This window comes from Mchenga conophoros, linkage group LG9 (assembly GCF_057382185.1).
Source record: "Mchenga conophoros isolate Kocher_MC1m ecotype Shallow Benthic linkage group LG9, M_conophoros_male_GT1.1, whole genome shotgun sequence".
NCBI lineage: Eukaryota > Metazoa > Chordata > Actinopteri > Cichliformes > Cichlidae > Mchenga > Mchenga conophoros.
Genome location: NC_140534.1, coordinates 29805757 through 29831148, shown reverse-complemented (window position 1 = coordinate 29831148; position 25392 = coordinate 29805757). Strand labels below are relative to the sequence as shown.

The 25392-nt window shown below is 39.1% G+C and overlaps 1 protein-coding gene across 4 annotated transcripts in view; it reads left to right on the top strand.

Moving 5' to 3' along the window:
- ctnnd2a (catenin (cadherin-associated protein), delta 2a) overlaps positions 1 to 25392 on the top strand; it is a 268465-nt gene that overhangs the window by 72422 nt on the left and 170651 nt on the right. For all 4 annotated transcript variants that reach the window (XM_085287437.1, XM_085287438.1, XM_085287435.1 and 1 more), the window contains exon 3: positions 10230 to 10342. In XM_085287437.1, the coding sequence (XP_085143563.1) occupies positions 10230 to 10342 (113 nt within the window). The remainder of the gene's footprint in view (positions 1 to 10229; positions 10343 to 25392) is intronic.

Genomic DNA, 25392 nt, shown 5'->3' with positions numbered 1-25392 from the left:
TGTCTACCTAGGTCTGAGTGAGCATGCAAAGGTTTGCACTAGCTAATCTATCAAAACAAGTGTTTGTGATTGCCAGTGGATGAATGACCTTTGGGGCCTTCCTCGAGTCCCCTGTCACATCATGCGGTGGAGATAGAGGACACAAGGGGAAAGAGCTGACAGAGAAGGCAGGGAAGACTTGTTCTGGGAGAATAACCGTGTTTTTTTTAATCCATTGTTCATGGACGACTTTTGCTGAGCACGCTTGCTCTTTTTTAGAATCACCCTGCTTCATATTCATGCATCTGCACAGTCTCACCTGGCAGCTTCTCAGTACAGCCATAGTCTACTGTTATACTTTATTTCAATGAGCTGCTCCATTGGAGCCAAAAGAGGGAGAGCGCACTGCTCAAGGGCACAATGCCAGTAAGCGTTGAGAGATGGAGAGTGTTTACACATTTATTTTACATGCCCAGAATTCCCCAGCTGGTCTGTAAAATTCAGATTTGCTGCCTTCTGGTCAAAAGCCATTTTTCTAATCTTTAGGCTGCCACTAACCATAGATGAGTGAATACATTTTGTCTTTGGAATATAATAGTATACAACCATTTTACATATTTGCCCACATTAAGCTTGCACATTAACTCAAAGTCCCAAAGAACATATGCTATAATTTATATCAGTAATCGTATATCAAAATGGTGAGGGACAACACCATTGCTGTGCTCTTATTTAGCTTCTCTGTGAAAGTGTGCAGTATATGAGCATAAGAATATGATGAATCCAGATTTTGTTTTGTGTTTTTTCTGACAACATGCTAGCGGTGAATCATCAGTGCATTTAGGAAACAATATTATGCTCCCAAATGAGGAACCCCTGGGTTTGTAGACACCTGTTTACTGGGTGTGCCGTAAGTATGTGTGAGTTTGCACCCACCCACACACCCTCTCTCTCTCACGCTCTTTATGAACACATGCACTCACTCACACACACTCCAATGGCATTTAGGCAGTGACATTTTCCAAGTGACATTTTGTCTGTAGCCAAACCCATACTCACCGAGCATGAATCCACTCGTGCTGTCTTCTAACTTTGAGCCAGCAGACCAAAACTTACACATACGTGACGTTACCATCCCCACATGCGTACGCGCAGCTAACTGAGTTGGGTTTTAAGAACTGGCAATGAACACGGATTTTAAAGAAAAACACGATAAAAAGTACAATAAAATAAAAATAAAAGTTAAACCTCAGTTTGAACTTTTTTGTTAAAGTAAGAAAATGATCATTTTTGTGTGCGTCTGTCTGCACAGGATGTGCTATCCAAGTTCTTTAGGGTTGATGCACACATATCACAACCCTATGCACTTGTTTGCATATACAATGAAAAGAGACAGACGTACTGGAACAGATAAGAGAGAGTGCAACAGAGTAGCAGTAAGCAAGAGAGCAAAACTGGAGACTTAGAGAGAGATGATTTCATTTTACCCACTGAGCCCTTAAATAATTTAACGAGAGAGAGATCTGTCAGGGTGTTGGTGTGTTTGTGTGCTGAATATTTATAATCCATATAAAACTGTTATGGGCCAGCTGTTGGCAGTCATACGTCTCAGGTGTGTGCAGTTTTTTTAACATTTGAATTCTAAATCCAAACACCTATAGATCTCTCCTCTGGTCATCACCAGTGGTTTACTATATCAGTACTCTGAGGAAGATTTGCATCATATTTTCACTGTTTTTTGCCAGGTGCTCACCTCATGGATGGCATATTTTCCGTTCCCTAGTAATGCAGCTTTTTTTGTTTGAGTGTCTTTCAAGCAGTTTTCCTGATTTTCTCTCTGCCTAGGCTGGAGATATTTCATTATTGTGCTCATTTTTACCACACAACTGAGATTTGCAAGACTCGCAATGAAAGTTTGAGAACTAAAAATATCAGAAAGTAAGAATGTGCTGTGAGGTGGTAATGAAGTTTTCTGTGACACTTTGCAAAGGTCACGTTGTTCTTTGTGAATGAATACCACACTGATAACTCAAACTATAATTACTCCACATATTGATGTCATGTTGCGTCAACTAACACATTTAAGTAAGCAGATGTAGAAAAGCAGACAAAATAGAGAAAGCATTTGGCAGTGTGATAAGCTACTTATAGATAGTTAGAGGCTGAAAGGATTTTTTGCCAAAAGTTGCTGTCTGCTGCCTCCTTAGGAAAACACTGCTATGATAATGAGTCATAAAATTCAGATGGTAATAATTGGCTCCAAATCTGTCCACACCAGGGACAGTTCAGTATTTCCAGACACTGCTGACTGTAAACCCAAACTAGAAAACAGGAAATTCAAAGAATATCAGCAGACAAACCCCAAACTCACTGCACTAACAACAGAAGTACTTGTACTGTGTTTGTGAAGTGTAAAGAATTCGAAAATGTTTTAAAAATAATACTGCACTTCATGTCTTTAAATCACTCATTACTGTTGTTATATTAGATACTGGTGTTACTCATTTTTACTTGCTTACATGGGTAATCTTGCTTTAGCCAAAAAGTAAGATCTGCCCTGTTTCCAGTGAAGCAACTTCGGTACTTACTGTCATTGAGGCTTTCGTCACCCTGTCCTTTTGGGACATTATGCCTCTTTTCGAGTGAGCTCAGCTATGAACATTGGAGAAACAAGATGGCAATTATTCTTGGAGAAACGCTTGTATTTGCACAAGTTGTGATGTCCTGTTGGAATAGGGTGTTACTTGAAATCAAATGCACAGGACAAAACTAGAAAGATTATTCAGATGCAAAGATTACCTCACACTAATTACCTTATCAGTGTGGGTAATATTTGTTACATATTCATTCGTGGCATGCATTTTGTTGATTCTAACAAAAATTTTTTTTTTTTTTTTTTACAAATTTCTCAAAATTATATGTTTGCAGGATTTGCATGTATTTATCAGCTAACACCTTTACTTTATAATCTGTAGTTTTGTAATTTTAGTACGAAGAGATTTCAGGTCTTTCGTTCATGCTGTTTTCAGATTATTGGATCTTATCTTGATAATCAGATCTTTGGAAATGTCAAAAAAGTATAAAGATGGGTTTTCTTTTTTTGTAATAGCATTCAGCTATTTGATTTGTTACTACTACTACTACTACTATTATTATTATTTTTATCATCATTATCATTGTTGTTGTTGTTGCTGCTGCTGCAGTAGGGATACCTCCTTTAATTGTGCCTATTTGTCTTTTAGGGAACTGCTTAGTGTTATCGGTACTTGTGTGCTGTCTAGTGCATTACTGTTATACCCATAATCACATAATCACAGAGCACCCCTGAGGTATTGCTGCTAATGTGAATTAAATTTAGTTTGAAGCAGGCTGATACCGAAAAGGCCAGTCATCAATGTGTTAGGAAGAATGTAGCGTCCCCAGTGTACAACAAAGATGAATCATGTGTTATGGAAAAAGAATAGGTGTTAATGAGTAAAGTCGATGCAGAATGAAGCCAGGCTGAGCTGTGTGATTTCTTTTTTTTTTTTTTTTTTGCCGAGTTTTCACCTGTGTTTACCCCTAGGGCCATGTACTCACCAACGCTAAGATACACACACACCAACACAGACCCCACGATGTCTGTGTTTTTCCATATATTCCTAACACTGCTGTTATCTTTATATAATAAATATTCTTTATTATATACATTCCATTGAAAAATAAGATAATAAAAGTAGTAAACTGTGAAATTATTGTTTGTGGATAATTTTACATTTCACAGCTATTATTTATTAAGGGGCGATCGTGGCTCAAGAGCTGGGAGTTCGCCTTATCAACGGAATGTTGCCGGTTCGAGCCCCGGCTCGGACAGTCTCGGTCGTTGTGTCCTTGGGCAAGACACTTCACCTACCACCTGCTGGTGTTGGCCAGAAGGGCCAATGGTGTGATATGGCAGCCTCGCTTCTGTTGTGGCTACAACTGTAGCTTGCCTCCACCAGTGTGTGAATGGGTGGATGACTGGGTGTGTAAAGCGCTTTGGGGTCCCTAGGCGGGACAAGCTATACAAATACAGGCCATTTACCATTATTATCATTGCCCATTATAAGTATTTATTTACATAGTTATTTATGTGGTTTTGTACTTACACCAATTTTCTGTCCCTAAAAGGAACTTTTTACAAAAATGTAACCACTAAGATTTTGTTATTTTGTTATAAGTAGTAATGTTAGCTGGTTACTTACTTAGAAAGGCATAAACACAATGTACTGATATTTGAAATTGAGGATTTTGGCTTTTTTTTCTTTCTATTTTTTGCAGCTAATCCTTTTTATTTACACAAGCAGTCGTTCTCATTCAAACACAGACAGACACACACACACTCAGACACACACACACAGTACGCCCCCATGCCAGGTAAGAATAAATACTTTTGTAAAGACAAAATCCAATAAGCAAATTTTTGAGGAAGGGTCATTAACGTAAGCAGGCCCTTTCCAGTAATCTGTTTTCCTGCCTTCACTTTTCTTCTCCTTGCGGACACATGTACATTAGCAGGAGTGGATCAGGTATCTCTCCCGTGGCTCTCATCCCTTGGAGCTGATCAGCAGAGATCTGTCTTTATTCCTTACTCTCTCCTTTCTCTCTCTTCCCTCTCCTCCAGTCCTTGCTTCCTCTTTGCGTCCCTTCTCCTGACTTGCACACGCGCACTCATTAAAGTGATAGACAAGACAAGCATAGGAAGGAGTGAGGCAGAAATGAATCTCAGCTAAAACTGAACCAAATGTAGGCTGCGTGAGCCTCAAGTTTATGTAGCCTAGGTTTGGTTTATAGAGGAGTAACAAGCCTGATTTTGACTGTGTGGAGAATTTTAATGTGTATGAGAGTGACAGAAAAGAGGAGAGTGACCTTTTACAAACTCCTCTTCACTCCTTCTCTTTCCTTCATCCCACTCAGCTCATCTGAGATTTTCCATACCTCTTTGCTGATTGAGGAAGAGGAGTAAAAGAACAAGAGAGAGATGGAAAGTTACTGCTCAAGTAGAAGGTCATAGTTCTATTTAATTGCCTTTTGTCTCCTATCCAAAAACAGCACAGTTAATATCTGGCCACAGGCCACTTATAATGATTGGGTCTTATCTCTAGGCAAATTGTTCTGTCCTTGTCACTTATGCAGAAGATCTTCTGAATTCACGCAGCAAAGCTGTTAAGTGCTAAAGTTGGGTCTTCTTATTAGCTGTTTTTCTTCTCCTCTCTGTAGTTTTTTAGTATTTTTAGTTTTTGAAAAAGCTTGCACGTAGAGCTGCTATTTGATAATGTGACAGTGTCTACACCCCTGTGGGGGATGTTCTTTTCTCTCACCCTTCCCCGCAGAGAGGTCAGGGACACATCTGCACATTGTCTCTCGATGTATAAGAGTTTCATGTCTTGGATTTTATATGAACATATGCATACATGTACACACAGCGCATATCTGTGTGTACATGAATTTGTATGTCCAATAAGTCCACAAAAACAACAACATCTGAGAAATTAATCCTGGGTTAGTGAGACTGGATGCCAACGTGTTTATACTGGTCTGTTTCTATCTCTCCATTGGTGTGTTAGTATGCAGGAATCAATTTGAAGTAATTATGTTGTAAATAAATACAAATTAAATGAAGTAAGAAGTAAAGCGAAGTAAATGTTGCTCAAAAAGAAACTTGAAAACTGGGTGTTTACCTCCAGGTGGTGCTAAATTGTTTCCTCTGTCTGATCTTGACTTTGGCACCCAGGGGGCACTGCAAAACACTGTCAGACCTGTCCACTGGGGAAAAAAACCCCTCAAAAACAGTTCCAGAAAAGATATTTTTCTGTGACCCTGCAGTTCCTTGAGAGGAACTTATTTGACGCACACAGTTTGTGTAGCTGCTGAAACTCTTCATCCAGTTAAGTTTGATAAAACACTTGCAGACAAAGTATATTCAGCTCATACACAGTATTATTATAAAAAAGGAAGCTTCTGCTGTTTACTGGATGTTGGTGATGAACATCTGCATCTGCACTAAAAACTATATTTATACACAGTATATATGCTTTAGTTTTCTGTAAATACACTTATGACTATCGCCCACCCCTTCCACCGTCTGCTTTCTGTGGGCGACTAAATGAAGGTGCAGACATTTCTCTGAGAGTAGTTCAGGTATGCGAAAGGGCAGGAGCTGCATGTAGGAGGAGCCAGGGCCTAATTTATAATGTCGAAGGTGTGGAGGGGTCTGTACTGTTACCATAGAGACCTTTGTGGCTGACTGCAGCTGCTGATTTGTGTCGCCTCTTTGTTCTTGAGGGGGATGCGATGGCTCACATGCACAAAGCTTACACAGTATAGTGTCATTTTACATCTTTTGCATTTTGACAGGCATATTCAGAGAAAGCATAAGGAGAACCAAAACATAGCATCTGATCATTTTTGGATCTGGTGAGCTGGGGTCCAGGAGGTAATGTCCATCATACAAAATAAAATGTTTAGTATGTTTCTTTGGACTTAAGCAAGAGAAATCAGATGATGAAGTTTGAATGTTCATCATATAAATTAAGCTTCTGAAATTTTGTTATTCAGTGATTCTCAACTAGCTTTATTACGAGAAACATTTTAAAGCTTGTTAAAGAGGATACATTTTCTCCAGCAGACACAAAACTTAAGGAAAGTTGTAATAATGTATAGAAAAACAACCAATCTTTGTCTTCAGATTTATTCGGATCACTTTAAAGAGAATGACCATGTACAAAATCTTTTAAAACCCTTTTAGTTTTTGTGTTTTAGAACACAACTTACTGTAATTCATTCTACTTTTAGAAGACTTAGTCTTCGTCTATTTTTCTTTCTACTTTTCTTTTTCTTTCTAGTTACATTTACACGTTGTGAGCAGAGCAGGGTTCCTTTTGTTGCAGAAACATGCCCAGTTTACTCAGCTGTTATATTATGGATTTGGATCATTAAATGTTTTTTGGGGAGGAGGAGTGAGTATATACAACATGTATTCTTAAAAAACATTACAGGGACCATCTCGTTTTAAGTTGCTAAACAGTTTTAAGCATTAAGCCTTGTTATAACAGTGGTAACATCGCCAACCTGTATTGATCATCTCATTCCACAAACTCAGCTTGTTGTCTTATGTAATTTTTTCTGCAATACTAAAGTTAGGGAGACTGTGAGGGCCATGGCTGGATTCAAGCTGTGTTTAGGGTCATTATCCTACTGTAGAAAACCTACTATTTCTGTTCAATTTCAGTCTGGATTGCAGACCTTCTGCCTACACACAGTAATTCTGGTTCCAGTCCAGCTAGCACTCAAGCAGCGGTATGAATGGTGATGAGGCTACAATTAGGCATGTCACACAACACAATGTGGTGATCAAGAATCAGGCTTCAGAGTTAAGTTTTGTTGCAATTTCTACAAATAACTATAAATACAAATGCTTTACCAGTGGATCAAAACAGTTATCCTTTCCCTGCATCCATAGTAATTAGCAAATGTAGTCATAGAGCCAGTTGGCCAGTTTTAATGTTTCCAGCAAATACAGATGGTAAAGAGAAGCTTGTAAATAATATATATTCCCTACTATATAATTTGATATATATGAAAGAAAGACACATGTTTGTTATATTTTTTCTCCGAGGATTAATTAACAAATCCTTCACCACCACTCCACTTGGACTAACACATGTCAAGGTGTAAGGACTGGTTTGGAATAGGGACACACTCTTTAACTTTTTAAGCCACTGTGATGTTTGCTGTCAGAATTTGTTAATATTTAATTACAAGTTAAATATTCCCTGTGTCACCGAGTGTAACACAACCCTCAAACACCCCCGTGCTTAATGATTCGAAAGGTGTTACTTCCAACATACTTTTTTTTTTCTGAAAACACACCTTTGCTCATTAAGGCCAAAAAGTTCTATTTTAACTTTATCGAGACTTTATCGAGTTGTAGAACTCCAAAGCTCATCTTCACCTCCATCATTTCTGATAGCTTACATCTTTTAATTATACAAACACGTAGAAGGTTAAGGAGTTCCTTTGAAGAGGCTTTCCCAACTATAAATTTAGTTTCTTATAAATTTCTTATACCTGCATACCAATTGAAAGTTTTGCTTAGAGTTGCCCAAACTTTTGCATGAGTGCAGCCAGCTCTCCTTTTAATTGACAATTACTGATTGCCAAGAGCTTTGTCATTGCTGCGTTTACTGACCGTATAAAAGAAAGGCATTCTGTTCATAATTTTAGTTGAGCACAAACTCCTTAAATGTTTTTGTAATAAGCTGTAAGTATGCTTTTTGCTGCCTTGTAGCTCTAGCTAATAAGAATATATAATGGCATGTACTTAGACAAGTCAGCCGAGCTCTGTCATCTGGTAAACGCAAACTGTCCTTTGGCCAATTCAGTAATGGGAAACTTTCTGATGCCATACCATACTAGCTTTATTTGTAAAGTGCTTCAAAACAACCACAATGGACCAGAGTGTTTTACAGAAGGATGAATAAAAGACATAATAAAGAACACCATAGCAGTTTACACAAGGCAAAAAATACACATGAAATACAAATGAAATAAATAAAACAGAAAACATGAGAAGAACAGTATTGATTGGATGAAAAAAAATTAAAAACAGATGAAATAAATTAAGATTAAAAAAAAGTTATTATATATCACTAACATAGCAGTGCCTAAGACGGAGGGATATGAATGAAATAACGCTGTGACTAAGGGTTATGCATAATTTAACTGTAACTTGCCTAACAGGTTTCTCTTTGGGTTTAGCATTCAGACATTACCATGTTACCTCAGAAGGTGTTTAAGATACTCTACCAGTGAGGCATAATACATCATCAATTAGCATAATGCTACTTTCGGTACAGGGATTTGCATTTTTGCACCTTGAGGATTTAAACAAGTTGCATCTATGGCAAACAAGGTGACAAAGCAGTCTCTTTGGGGAGCAGAACAGAGCAGAGCTTTGAAGAGAGGCACCTTGCTGTAAAACAAAGTTGTAAATTGGAATTACAGGCCCAGAGGGTTTAATAGACTCTGCTCAAATTTCCAGCATTACCTTACTTTGCAAATCTTAGAGGTGGCTGAAACTGAGTGAGTTATTAACAAAATGGAATGGGTCTGAAATGGGCTTCAGAATACTTACACCTCTGAAACATGTGTGTGTGTGTGTGTGTGTGTGTGCATTGTACTGTATTTGTCAGTTAACAATACAAACGTTAGGCTACAGTTCCACAAATGGATACAAGCCCCTATCCCAGTGAAAGCAAATAGATCTTTCTTTCAGTGTTTAAGTATTAACACAAAGCTGTCAGAAAAGCTGAAAAAAACCTCAGAGTGATCACCATAGTGATTCTACCACAGAAACAGGTATGTGTGGAAATGGAGGATACAGGGTGTTTAGTGACTGGAGATCATGATGACTGACAGAACGGGAATTTAAATAGCTAATGCATCAACACACACATGCACACGCAGGCAAGTTTTGGTTAAGAGTGATATATAATCGGCACAAGCAGTTCTCCCCATCGATTTCTGTCTTAAAATCCTGACAGTAACCTGCAACCCACCAAACTGTACTCACTGAAAAGCCTTCTCTATCTGTAGCAACAGAACCATTAAATCCACAGAGTACACATAAAGCTCTTTTTTTAATGTGGCTGTGATAATATGAGCGTAAATTTAATTATATTGAAAAGTTGTCAGGACTCAGGTTGTTTTACTGTCAGGATTTGTGACAGAATTTCATCTGCAGTAATGCATTTTTTCATTAAATACAAAGGTTTCAAAATACAAATACCTAAAATTGATTAAAAAAGACAGAATCCCACCAGTAGATTTTTTTTTCAGTAAATGACATTGTTAACTGTCTAACCTGCCAAATAGGAACACACTTTATTTGGGAGCGATACATTTAATTAATTCTACAAATATCTTCACATTCATGACCACACAGTCGCTGGGATTGAAGCGATTCTTTGCTCACATATTTAGAACACTTTCAACACAACACTCTGCCTACACATTGCCTAACACATTTTTCTCACCTGTCAGTCAAGTTTGATAGCACAATTATTTTAACTTTTTTAGAGCCGTCTTCCAGCCATAAGCTGTTTCGATGACCTATAATACCTGACTTCCTCTGCAGACCCCGAGTGCTCTCTGTCTCTTTCTTTCTTCCTCTCTCTCATTCTCTCTCATGTTCCGCCTAACACGCAATTTCTTTTTATGTCTTCCATCAGGAGCTTCAGTTTGAGCGTCTGACCAGGGAACTTGAGGCTGAGCGTCAGATTGTTGCCACCCAGCTGGAGAGATGCAAGCTGGGATCAGAAGCAGGCAGCATGAGCAGCATTAGGTACCAAGAAAACCTCTGTGTGTGTGTGTGTGTGTGTGTGTGTGTGTGTGTGTGTGTGTTTGTAGTATGTCATCTTTGTACATCTTCAACTTCAAATATGACATGAATGCACTACAGTATGCCCATTTTCTTCTTTGCCTTATAAAATAATGCTGCTAGTAAAGGACAGCATTCCTCCTGCTGTTGGGTGCATTTGTAAGCTGGATAGATTGGGACGACACTCACTTTAAAGGTTAAATCAATCACAAAAAAGTACACACCTGTCATCATTTTGATTTTTAAATACATACTTGAGCATGGAGTAATTAACACTTGGTTAATGGGGGGTTTGCACACATACTATAGATGGGTGTATGAAATAATAACACTGTACCACATGGCTGTGTAGACTTTCACACATAACACACAGTTTAGCCACATTCACTTCATACACATACACTGTACACGTCGTACAGCAGGCACATCAAGGATGATTTCTGCATGGGTGCATGGAGGGAAGCTTTGGGAGTGTTTATCAGTGTTTATGCATCACAAATGCTTTGTCTTTACATGAAGGTATGACGATACACACCTTCCTCCACATATTTACATGGCCACAAAACCACTTTATTTTGATTATGCTCCATTGAAAGCTTTTTATATTATTATAATATCTATCAACATATTAGTCCCAAAACCCATTGAAATACGACCTCAGTCATACACGTAGGTCTGACCTTTGTGTTCAGTAATTATTTTTAGATAAAAAAGAGAAAAGAGAGCGCTTAACATAAAGAGATAACGAGTATAAAGAGTATCTGAACCTTTCTTCAAACAGAATGAGCTTCTTTTTGCATTTACATCACTTTTCACTTTTGAAAAAAAAAAAGTTAAGTTTAGTGGAAAGGTGGTGAAAATAGTTTTTTGTGTGTGTTCTGGGTTTTTGTGTGCCTGTTTAGTTGTGTTTTGTTGAGTTTGTATGAAATTTGCTGTCATGTCAGAGAGTCAAGTTCATATGCATTCAACATCCATCTGACTCCCTCAGGCAGCTGGTTGCATAAGTACGCAAACCTGAGGGGTGAAGACAAACTGTGCAGCAAAAAAGAGACTTTTGAACTTTATTTACTTGAGCTGAGACTAAGATGGAACTCTTTTTATGGATAAATTCAGAGGCTTCCTATCTAGGGTAGTGTTTGAATTTGGTTACTCATAAATATAACTTGACAGTCTTTCAAAAATAACCCCAGTGCCATCATCAAAGACTGAAACTGAGATTTGTAACTTTTACATTGGAGTGTCACAGTCTCACCTCACAGCAACAACGAGACAACACGGTTCAAACCTTCAGCTCTGGAACCTCAATGTGCTTTTGTGAGAAAATTAATTAAATAATCAATTTGCTAATTAACTGAATTTGAGCATGAATAACTGTCGCTGTGTTTTAGACCTGTGATTGGCTGAGAGCCTTTCCTGGGTGTACCCTGCCTCTCATCTGAGATAGGCACCAGCCCTACTGCAACCCTCACTTAGTTAACCAGTTAAGAAAATGGGTTGATGGAAATCAGCACAGTATATCAAGATGGTACAATTACATATTGTAATAATATCTGATGACTTGCATTACCTTAAAGTGCTCTGCTGTTGTTACTATTGATACTATAATTTGTTTGGATTGGTAATTCATGTCAAGCCATTAAAGAAAAAAATACCCTATTATTCATCATTATATGTGGTTTCAAATACTTTTTAGGAACTATGGAGCCATGTGGATGGGATGTCTACATATATGCAAATATTTTTCAGAGAGTTTTTTCTTTTGGAGCATCTTTATCTCCTGACTAAAACTACCATAGGCCCTTTCCCTCTCACACATATACTTGCAACTGTTGTGGCATTTTACAACTACAACTGAATTGAACTGAATTACATTTTCTTGGCTTGAGTCTTCAAATTAAAATTCAGTAAAATTCTTACTTTCTGCAACATTTACTCTTGTTTTATCTGAACACCTGTTTGGTGCATTTATGCCTGCAAATGCATGTGTCTGGGCCACCAATACTCTGTCTGCTGTCATCTCACAGTTATGTCATGATTATCACATCAGATATAGAGCATTGGCTTAGCTAGTGCTTGTGTGCTGACAGCTCAGTATATGACAGTGAGTCCACATCCATCCTTATGTGTCAGCGTGTGTCAAATCAGTGCGTTTGTGATGTGCGTTTGTCCCCCTTTATGTACTTATGTATAAACACACCTCTGAGTTTGACCATTTTTATTTATTTTGTCTGTCACTTTGATTGGCATTATCTTTCATTCCAAAAGAGCCAGTTTCTTTGGGTGCATGCAAGCCTAAGTATAGATATTAGTCTTTGCAGTATAACTGTGAATGATCAGAGAGAATATGATGCTATCTAAAGAGACAGCTTAAACCTTTCCCATGGTCTTCAACATCACCAGTTATTTTCTCTTCCTTCATCTGTGTCTCAGTGACAAGCAGCAGCTAAATATGGAAAGTGTTGGTAGGTGTTATTGTAATGAAGCAAAGTATTACATTTTAAAAACAAAACTGTCATGAGAGTTGTATTAAAAGGAGATTGTATTAAAACGTGTTTTCTCGTTATCCTTTCAAATTTTAGATTATTCCAGTTCTGATAGTCCATATTGTCTGGAGCAGGGTTTCCTGTTGGGTTCAAGCTACAGCTGCCATATTCAGTCAGCAGTTAAGCCATTACTCTGTAAGAAATATGCTGGGGTGAAAGTTAACTTAAGAGTGCTTATTCTACAGAGTTGTGTGTGTTTGTTTATATTATTATACCAAATGTGTGGATTTTTTGTATCCCAGCTGTTTGTGGGTTTGTGTTGCACATGCTTGGAGCAAATGCTGTGTTTGTGTTCGCATGTCTGTGTGTGTTCTTGGCAGCTGCTGTGAGCCTGCGTGTCCTTAGTTGTGTTCCGCTCGATAAAGCAATTCAGGCATCTCCACGGACTCCTCCTCAGAGCCGAGGACCCTAAAAAATGCCTGACTGTGGTGCAGAAACCCAGGGCAATACTGAATAACATCTGTTCACACTGTGAACTCCTGGCATGCGACACAACACTTTACAGGAAGGAAGCATTCACTGGCAGACATACACACCCACGTGAACACATAGACTCCAGACAGCATGCCGGAACTAATTTATCATTTTTCTAACATTAGTGGTAAGTGGCAGCCAGTGGGAAGCATTTGCTCCTGCAGTTTTTTTTCTGTCTGAATGGCTGTGCAGCTTAAACCTTCAGTGCCCTATTAAAAGCAAACCTCTGACTTTTTGGTTAATATATTTCAATTAGCATCAATGTGTTTTGCCGATATAAATAAATGTGATAAATATGATGAATGGTGATGAATCACCAAATGATGTAAAGTCAAGAATAGGAACTCATGGGACCTGCCATAACCTATGTTTTGGCTATGACAGAAATGTTAGGGTCACACACTTGGACAAGGCGAGCAGTTGGGGCACATGTATAGATATAAGTATATAAGGTGATATCACTTGGTTGATAAGAAATATTTACTATATCTCCTACCACCATGTTCTAACCTAAACATGTTCATAAGTGGGTATTACACTAGGGAATTTTGTGGTTATGGATTGACTCATTTGTAATCATATTATCAGATTTACAACCAAATGACTCGGATACTTGGGTAAATAGAAGACCTGAGCTGTTAAGTGATCCCCACCTGGTGGTGACTTGTAGAAGCTGGCAGGATGTATGCCAGGCAGGCTAAGTGCACTCAAATGTTTAGTAAGGAGACCCTAGGGCACCTGAACATTGTTCTCCCATCTCTAGTAGGGCACATAAGGTGTTGCAATACAGGCTGGGGACTTTGTTTGGCACATGGGCCTCAGACATGTTTTGCACTTCTATTACTGTGTGGAGATGAAGCCATAAACTAGTTGGTGCTGGTGGCTGAAAAACTTCTATTTTATTACAACTTAACATTGAAAAACTTGTTTAAACCTGTATGCTGACTTCTTGGAGCTCATACCAGACCTGCCTTTTCCTTTTGTTTTGATTCATAAGGTTATTTTCTATTGGAAATGCACACATTGTTTCTGTTGCGCCTTGACTGTATTCTCAAAACTCCCTCAGCATACGGTAATAAAATGTACACCTCGCAAACATAAAGGTTCTCCATCCTATGTCTGGTTTGCAGTGACCTTGTTGGGCATTCTGGAAGATATTATTAGTTTATTAAAACGCTGCACCATAAACTGTTGCGGAAATAATGTGAAGCTGGCTACTAAGCTAATCGTGACTTGGGGCAGTGGATTATCAAGGCCATAAATGAGATGTCACGTAGGTTTATGGATTCACTGGCTAAATTGAATTATTTGGTTGTCATGTTTAAACTGGCCACAAGCAAAAATACCACCAGCCTGATGCCTTGTAGCTAGTATTATGGCGCATACTATGATATCATAAATGAAACACTGGGGATTTTGCAGGCATGCTTGAGAACAACTAATACACAGTGCGAAAATAAAAAAAAAATAGAATAGGGACATTTTTGTAAAGCCATGTCATTAAAGGGAGATGAATTAGAATGAAAAAGTCCACAGCAATTTACCAATTAGTTCAAAGCAGAAAAGTCATGTCAGATAACAGGAATCCAAGCTGAAAGAGACAGCCACTCGGTTGGTATGCGGATGACAAGGGAAGTTGAGCGAAACAAATGTGACCTCTAAATGAGTCCTCCGTTGTGCTTAATGGAACTGTTAGCATTTAGTGAAGAGATATGAAACTATCCCTACTGGAGGCAGGGGAATGTAATCCCAAGTGAGAGAGAGCGAAAAAGGACAGAAGAGAGGAGGAAAGAGAGGGAAGGAAATTGCTACCAAGTTCCATTACTCCATGGCAGCCAAAGAAAAGGTTTATCGATATATTATTGTTGTTTTTGATACATTTAGATTATTTTAAGGAGCATCTTTAAATAAATGATTTGGAAGAATATATATATTGACAATTCTGTGCATGAAAGGGATCACTGTGATCACTGAAACAAAATGTAATATATCTAATCTGATAGTATGTGAGAAATAACCAGGCCTTCTCAGTTCTTGACCTATAGGCCATGTCTACCTGTATATCTGAAGCACTGCATGGTAAAGAATTTTCCATATGAACTGAATCTGATTGTGAGACTTAACAAAGATTGAATCAGGCAAGGTAATATTTCAGACCAGCTACAAATGAGTCAAATCAGAGTTGCAGCAGTAATCAGGAGGTACATGAGCCACAATGGCCATGCTCCTAAAACGGCTCTTGAATAATAGGCTGTAATAGCACATCTAAAAATAATATTGTTGCTGCTTGTAATCATATGTGTAAAAGTTTGTTGCTTCTTGCTGAAGTATAATATAACAAGCATAGTTAACATTTGAAACTAACACAGAGAGTGAGTGGCAAAATATCTGTGTGTGCATGTGTGTGAATGTGTGAATGTGAGGGATTGTGAGGCGTAAAGTTCATGTCCTGAGGCAGTAACAGCTTTCTGATTGTGTTGTTCAGACTTACACATCTGCCCAAAGACCCACCGGGTAGGTCAGAGAAAGGTAAAGTCAGAATGTCCATGCATGTGTGTTTATGCACGCGTCTGAGAGATATAGGCAGAAAGAGGAACTGAGGGAAAGAAATGGAACAAAAGCACTGAGTCACTACACATACTTGCCCTGCTGTGCATTGGTGCCCAGTCCCAGAGCCCATATAGGACTATTTATTCTAATCAAGCTGTGACATTTAGTTCCACACCAACAGGGACCAGCTTCACTCTTTCTGCTGCACATATGAACACACCACACATATACACATTTCCTCCCACTGTGCCCAAGTCTTTTCTCAGGGATAAACACACTTACTAGACTATAAAGTTGTCCTACCCTCAGGAGCAGACATTCACAGTTTGGGTTTAGTTTTCACACACTTTAGACTTGATCACAGCAACTAATAGACCCCAGACACACGGGGAGTGCTAGAAACATAGACCCAGCGTTTTGAGTTTTAGTTTATTTTGATGTTCATGGTTTACGTTTAAATTCATTGGGTTTTCTAAGTTCATTTGTTTATTAGTTTCCCCTTGTGTTTTCAACCCCTGTGTTAAGTCTCCCTTGTCCTTTATGTGTTTCACATCTGCATGTCTTTTGTTGCCAAGTTCATGTTGTCATGTCTGTGTTTCATTATGTTTCCTGTTTTATTTTGAAAGAGGTCCTGTGACATGTTCATTTGTTTTAGCTGTTCCCCCATTTGTTGTCACTTCTCCTGATCACCTCATGTGTGTATTTAAGTCCTCAGTCTTCCTGTGTTCATTGTCTCGTCCTCCCTCATAGCTGTGTGTGATTGTCCCTGTGTTTTCATGTATGATTTATTATTAGTTTTCCCAGTTTAGTTTTGTATCATTTGGCTTTGTTTTCAGCAATAAAGCTGTGCTTTTGAGTTCATGTTCCGCCTCGGTGAGTTTGGCATTTGGGTCCTCTCCTGCCTAGACGCAGCCTTTTTGTGACAAGATTTCTTTCCCACTTTATCCTGACTTGTGCTGGAATCATGGAAACGTGAAAGATTATAACCTGGCCACATTTAAATAAGAGGTTGGATGGTAAATGCTAGAAAACTTGGTTAGCCAGTTGCATTTGTAAAAACAAACTCAGCAAAACAGCAGCAGATTTCCTCATCTGGTTAAAAGTACGATTAACCAATCAGCACGAACTATTACGAAGTGTTCTAAAAGTCCCAAGCACTGCAAACATGGTGGTGCTTGGGACGGGAAGTTATTAGTTACAGAAAGCAAAAATATTTTCACTTTAAAAGAAATGGTCATAAATTCGTTTACATCTGCTGTAGAAATGGGGATGGGAACATGGGAGTGAACTGGCACTGACTCATTTTTGGAGCCAGTTGGAAAGGGCCGTTTCCTGAACTGTAGTTTTTGGCATCACTGAGCTTTCTTCGTTTTTCAGCCTCAGAGGTTGCGGCTTGCTCTCCACTGATTGTACAGCCTCAAGGCATGTTGGGAAATGGTTGGCTTCCTCTTTGTCTCTGCCGTCTGCTCTTGTCTACGTTCCAGGCGATGCACAGTTAATCTCAAATGAGGCTAATATTTACAAACAGGATGGAACAAGCGCTGGAGGCTCTCTTTTAGCAGCTCATCTAGGGTGGGTCATCTTCCCAATGAGTTTGCGGATGCTCTGTATTTCACCCTGGATGATGGTTGTGGTGCTAACCAGTCCCCGACCACCCTTTTTCATTGGCTCTGAATGGAGTCTGGTTAGAGTTCTCATCTGTGGATTTCAAATTAAACAACAAGATGGGATTGAAGTGCAGATGTTTGGTTTTAATTAAAGGAGTGTGACAGAAGCATTGCATTAACATTTTGGAAATTACAGGCATAGTCTCCCAATTCAGAAGCTTAAACGCAATAGGATGATTGACTCACTAAACAGTTTCATAGCCAGGCGAAGTCTGTTATCTCATTACGCTGTGACAAACATCTGGAGTAGATTGGAAGTATTGGAAAAGTATTTTGTACCTTTTCAATATAACTCTTGGTATAAGGTGCAAAATTGTGTCAATCCAAATAAAGGACGCCATCGTTAGGCTGAAAAATCTATCAAAGAGAGACATCAAAAGAATTTAGGAGTGGTCAAATCAACAGTCTGGCAAGTTGACAAGACAGGAATACAATGGCGAAGCCAAAATACCACGGGAGACGATAAAAGTTGACAATCCCAGAATTCTCTACTAGTTTAAGACATACCCTTTACAATAGAGGAGTCAAGAACACTGAAGGAGATCGGCCTGTCCTTGTCAGTGAGACGCTTTCACGAATGTAAATATAGAGGGTTTACAAAAGGTGCAAACCACTGCTTTTACTGAAGAAAAGGACGGACAGATTAGACTTTGCCAGAAAACATCTTTATAGTTCTAAAAGAAATTCCTTGGTCAGATAAAAACGAAGACTAACCTATGTCAGAATGATGTGTAGAGAAAAGGAGGAAAAGTAACACCTCATGATCCAAAGCATACCACATCATCTGTCAAATGTGGTGGAAGCAGTGTTGTGGCATGGAGACGTGTAGGTACCAGTGGAAAAAGGTCACAAACCTCTTTAAAAAAAAAGATGACTATGGCACATAGCTTATTAAAATCAGAAATCCAGTTTCTCAAATTATTTAACTATTACATAATGGATGTACAATACAGAACAGCTTCTGAAAAGTATGTTCATTTATACGCTCAGCATTTGTTTGGGGGCTCCTTTACTAAAAATGACCAAGAATGAATGTGGTGTGGTATGAAGGTGATCAGCTGTGGCACTGCTGAGGTCTTATTGAAGCCTAGGTTACTTTGATATACAGTGGGGCAAAAAAGTATTTAGTCAGCCACCGATTGTGCAAGTTTCCCCACCTAAAATGATGACAGAGGTCAGTAATTTGCACCAGAGGTACACTTCAACTGTGAGAGACAGAATGTGAAAAAAAAAAATCCATGAATCCACATGGTAGGATTTGTAAAGAATTTATTTGTAAATCAGGGTGGAAAATAAGTATTTGGTCAATAACAAAAATACAACTCAATACTTTGTAACATAACCTTTGTTGGCAATAACAGAGGTCAAACGTTTACTATAGGTCTTTACCAGGTTTGCACACACAGTAGCTGGTATTTTGGCCCATTCCTCCATGCAGATCTTCTCGAGAGCAGTGATGTTTTGGGGCTGTCGCCGAGCAACACGGACTTTCAACTCCCGCCACAGATTTTCTATGGGGTTGAGGTCTGGAGACTGGCTAGGCCACTCCAGGACTTTCAAATGCTTCTTACGGAGCCACTCCTTTGTTGCCCGGGCGGTGTGTTTTGGATCATTGTCATGTTGGAAGACCCAGCCTCGTTTCATCTTCAAAGTTCTCACTGATGGAAGGAGGTTTTGGCTCAAAATCTCACGATACATGGCCCCATTCATTCTGTCCTTAACACGGATCAGTCGTCCTGTCCCCTTGGCAGAAAAACAGCCCCATAGCATGATGTTTCCACCCCCATGCTTCACAGTAGGTATGGTGTTCTTGGGATGCAACTCAGTATTCTTCTTCCTCCAAACACGACGAGTTGAGTTTATACCAAAAAGTTCTACTTTGGTTTCATCTGACCACATGACATTCTCCCAATCCTCTGCTGTATCATCCATGTGCTCTCTGGCAAACTTCAGACGGGCCTGGACATGCACTGGCTTCAGCAGCGGAACACGTCTGGCACTGCGGGATTTGATTCCCTGCCTTTGTAGTGTGTTACTGATGGTGACCTTTGTTACTTTGGTCCCAGCTCTCTGCAGGTCATTCACCAGGTCCCCCCGTGTGGTTCTGGGATCTTTGCTCACCGTTCTCATGATCATTTTGACCCCACGGGATGAGATCTTGCGTGGAGCCCCAGATCGAGGGAGATTATCAGTGGTCTTGTATGTCTTCCATTTTCTGATGATTGCTCCCACAGTTGATTTTTTCACACCAAGCTGCTTGCCTATTGTAGATTCACTCTTCCCAGTCTGGTGCAGGTCTACAATAATTTTCCTGGTGTCCTTCGAAAGCTCTTTGGTCTTGGCCATGGCGGAGTTTGGAGTCTGACTGTTTGAGGCTGTGGACAGGTGTCTTTTATACAGATGATGAGTTCAAACAGGTGCCATTCATACAGGTAACGAGTGGGGGACAGAAAAGCTTCTTACAGAAGACGTTACAGGTCTGTGAGAGCCAGAGATTTTCCTTGTTTGAGGTGACCAAATACTTATTTTCCACCCTAATTTACGAATAAATTCTTTACAAATCCTACCATGTGAATTCATGGATTTTTTTTTCACATTCTGTCTCTCACAGTTGAAGTGTACCTCTGGTGCAAATTACTGACCTCTGTCATCATTTTAAGTGGGGGAACTTGCACAATCGGTGGCTGACTAAATACTTTTTTGCCCCACTGTAGGCTAGTCTGTACTTTTGGGTGGAGTTTTTCTCGTCTTGCTCATGATCCCAGTGATTATCAAACCATATGGTAGTAGTTTTTGCACATTAGGCTGGTGTTTTGCTGATAGAGGAAGTGAGCATGGTGATGGAAATATAACTTGCTGACAGAGAACTCTGACTTTGGACATGAAAAAACCACGGGGATCCAAGCACCAGCAGACAGCATGACAAATGTCAAATTTATACTGTTTGAATAGTAATTTACTTGAAATAACATATTTTAATAATATTCCAATTCACTCCAAAAAGTAAACATTTCACTTTAACTGTAATGAACTTAAACTTTTAGAATTAAATTACAGAAAATAATGGAAACATATACATTTTCACTTATTTTTGTGTGTTAAAATTTGAGGTTATACTGTGTTTGGTCAGTGTATTTCAGTCCGTTTTTGACATAATGACCGCATCATTTGAAATCTCCAAACACACAGTAGGTCCACTTGGGGGTTATTTCATTTTAATGTGGGATTTAATTTACTGAATGGATCCATCATGTTGGGACAGCTTTTGTATTTCATACTGTGGTTATCATTTTCATGGTCTCTTTTTGTCCCTGACCACCCTCGTGTTTTTGCCACGACTAAAATACTATCCAATTACATTCGTTTATCTCACTATACCCCACTCTCTAGTCCTTCGTTGGGTGATAATAGAGGGATCCATCACACCATTAGCTGCAGGCGGTTTTATAAGCTCAGCAAAATGCTGCATAGAGGGAACTCAAATTATAGGCTGCTGCATTATACCTTAAAATACGCTTTGTGTTTGAGCTTGTGTGTGTATGTGTGTCTGCATGAGTGATGATGATACTGCAAGTCATGCTCCCTGCTAATGACTGATGATGCATTTCCAAGAGCAGAAGAGAAAAATGGTGGCAGGTGGCGACATCTCTCACAGTGCTGTCACCCCCGCTGTCTATCTTTCTGTCGGCCTCTCTCTGTATTATTTCAGCTCTCCCTCATCTATCTGTGTTTGCTCCTAAATAACATCTTGGCTTTTGCACGGAAGGGAGAAACCATGCCTTTGGCTTCATGGCTCCTTATAACATCTTGCATTCTAAGCATCCAGATAAGCTGCTTTTTAAATGAGAATTGTTTAGATCAGTGGTTCCCAAACTTTTTTTTGCTTGTCCCCCTTTGTTTTACACGAAAAACGTTCGCGCCCCCCAACCCCCGCGCGTGCAAGCGCACTCGCACTAACACATCCTCCAACCACACACACCCATATTTTGCTCCACTGCGGTTTATTTCATACCTCAAACATTTAGTAAACAATTCAGCAAATACAAGTGACCTGCAATAAATGACAGGTAGTTATAAAATAAACTACTAACTCTTTTGCTACGTCCGCACCTACATGGGTATTTTTGAAAACGCAGCTGTTTGATCCACACGTAAACGGTGTTTCGAATCACCGAAAACGGAGAATTTTTAAAACTCCTTTTTGCAGACGAGGAATACAGAGTTCCTCTGGCAACGTCAAAGGTATGTGCCTCTTTTCACGTCAGGCTGTGCACCACGTTATTGTTTACATGAGACCAAAGGGAAGATTTGCTTCACCATATTTTCTAGTCTTTGGCTTAGAATGAAGTTGGTTTAGAAACCTATTCAGCGATGCTTCATCTCCTGCTTTGCGTTTCTGTGGGCGCCCCGTGCTAGCAGTGTCAAGCGTTTTGTTTTTTTCCAATTCATACTGCGCCCCCCCTGCCACTTTTCTTTCCAAAATTGTTTGTTTATCTTATTAACTAATATTCAATTAAAAGTGTAACCAAATATTCAGACCTGAAGTAACTCATTAGACTTCAGTTGACCTTTCAGGACCTGTTAGGCAGGTAAACAGCTGTTAGTAATTATTAGCTGAATACTTCAAAGCTTGATAAATTCTCCGTAAAATCAAATCTTGTGGTAACACTGAGTATACTCGGGCTAGTGTAAACAACTCACTGAGGCTAAGGCTAATTGGTGCCTACTAGCAAATCCTATAAAAAGATATCAAAGTAGTTTCTATTCCCCCTGGAATATTCACTGTGTGAAATGTCACTTTGAAAGGGAACTGCGGAAGTCATGAGAAGATCTAATAGACCAAGAAATCTGTCACATACTGTACTTCTGCGAGGCAGAAAAGTAATGCAGACTGCCAGAAATGACTATAAAGGAGCTGCATAAAACCATACTGTCCTCCACACAGCCCACATGCTTAAATGACCACGTTTCCTACAGCCATAAAAAGAAAATGTTGCCAGCAATCACATTGCAGTAGGCAGCGCCTGAAAGATGTTAAGCACCTGGAGACACAAGAGTCTTTTTGGAAACAAAATACCAGCAAACTGTTAAATACGTAAAGCAGCTTTGAACGAACTAAAACTTTTGATATTGACTTCATTTGAAGTGTGTGGGCAGATCTTGAACATACTGTGCTCGCAAGACACTTAAAATGTCTCAGTGATCTTCAAGAGAAGAGGGGGTGAAAAATCTTAAAACAACAATAGAAAAACTCTTAGCTGCATATTGAAAATCTCTGCAAGCTTTATTTTTTCCCACCTGTGCTGTTATAAAGTATTAACTTTTAGGTTTTTATTCTTTAAATGAAATCAAAAAGTTACCATTTGATTAGATCAGTAATGGATTTTAACTGGATCAAAATGTAATTAATCAAATAAAAATTAAATAAAAAGAAATGAGGAGTGACTTTGTTAGTCATGTGATAAATGTGTGAAAGCCTTGGAGGTCCTTGGGGAGAAGAGCGATGCTGTTAACTATCAAGCTTTTTTAAACAATTGTGCCAACAAGTGTGGTTCCTCTTAAGACCCGCTCCTCACATCCTGCCTAGCCAGGAAGAGCAGACCAGACCACGCAGAGTGGGCAGGGTCATCACAGAAGTTTTGTTTGTCTCCTGTGGGATGTATTTACTTTTTTCTGAAATCCCATCGTGTCAGTATTTTCATGTCATTTCTCTTTTTTGTTAAAATTAATGAGGTTAGGACAAACAATGGCCTTCTGTTGTTTGATGTTCTATATGTTATTCCTGTAGGAGTCAGCAGCTGTTGACTCCATGTCAGCTGCAGGGAGACAGAGGCCTGTAGGGCCAACAGCATTGGTTTGTGTGTGTGAGTGTGTGTGTGTGCCTACCTCTGTGCATGTGTGTGTCCTCATGGTGAGGGGAATCGGGGGTGTTTGGTTCATTAAACATGCAAATGCATGCTTATCTTCCCTCAACACCAGATAGTGGAGAGAATAGATAAGAACCAACCAAACCATGCCAAAGAGGCAGACAGAGAGAGGAAAACAGTGCGTTATGAAAAGAGTGAAACATTGAGGCAAAACACAGACAGAGAGAAATGAAGGAGGAAGTGCACAGGAGGACAATAGAGAGGACACAAAAACAGAAAGTGACAGATGGGGAAAAAAATACTTATTAACAAATGGAGGTTATGTGTTAGAATAACTGATGGCTATTTGATCTCATGTTTTAACTGTGGTTTCCATGTATTTGTTTTTGTCTTGAGATCCTTAGCCGCAGTAGCCCCTCAACATGGTATTTTCTTGTGTTAATCCTCATCCCTCAGGGATTAATTATTTATTAGATAGCTTTCACCATATTGTAAGAAAATTGCTAAATGCAATGCTTCTTTCTGTTGCTTTGGCCAATTTAGAAATCGCAATGTTTAACTAAAGAGAGCCCTGTAAGTACAAGTGAAAATAAGGTGATAGATATGACACTGACTGACCATGACAGATACAAGTATCCTACCTGTTTTGCTGATGTTTTTCTGTGTTAGACAAAGACACGGTACTTTCTTGCTTGTTCACATCTTCAGTGTTGGTGCTTAAGGGGCCTCACTCTGTGCTGAAGATACCCAGAACTCATTACATAAAACTTTCACTGTGCGTGTAGATCATTTGGTGTTGTCTGGATGATACCCCTTTTGACTTCGGTACTTGTTCTTCTGAGGGAAAGTGTGTATCATTGAAAGCAGTTATTCATAAGCATTTGTGTGGGATTATTGTCTCAACGTTTGACTGAAAAAATAAGCAAATAACCAAAGAGATAATCTCTCTATTTCTTGTTGACAACACTTGAAAACTCTGCGTGTGTGTGTGTGTCCACATGTACAAAATGCCCTACCTGTCTGCTCTCTTGTAAGGTGTGCGGTTTTGTGTGTGTGGCGATAGTGTGATCAGTCCTGGGGAGCAAAGTGTTCCATTTAACAGGATTAAGAAACAATACAACTGTAATTCACAGCACTTGGTTAAAAATAATCATAGCGCTTTACAGAAAAATAGATCATCACTTGTAATTCATTGATGCACGGTGTATGGATGTGTAGTTTATAGTCAGCTGGGACCAACAATCATTCAAAAGTTTTAACTATTCAAATCAGATTACATTTCTTCCTGCAGTATTAAAAATACATTTATGAAGTTTTATAGATTAAAAAAAAGATAGCCTGGGATTTCCAGAAACCTGAGTATAAGCTCATTTACATTCATTGGATATAATTAGATTTGACTGTGCATGCAGGTAATGTTAAGGAAAATATTCACAAAATTGGAGTAACCACAATTAAATAAAAAGTAACATGTGAGACAAAAAAGTGTAATGTAGAGAGAGACAGACAGAAAGAGCGAGTGTAAAATCTAAAAGAAAGAAGTGAGAAGTGGTTGATGTAAGCATGTGCCTCAGAGAAAATTTGAAAAGACTGTTTTTTGTTTGTTGTTTTAGAAAAGGGGATAATGTGAAAGATGAAAGCGCAGGTTTTGATGAAGATTTTTGGCTGCTCTGATTGCACGCATGACTATTAAAATGCAGGATGTAGAAGCTGTACTGTACTGCTTTCCAATTTTTATCTGCTTAGTGATATCCTTGTAATAGTCAGTGCTAGTTGAGAAACTCAGACTTGTGCATGTGTGTCTTTGTGTATGTAAGAGTGAAAGACATAGAAACTGAGATGGCAAGAGAAAAAGTATGAGTATGAGTATGAGTATGAGTGAGTTTGTCCTCTTGAGGCACCATACCCTAAGG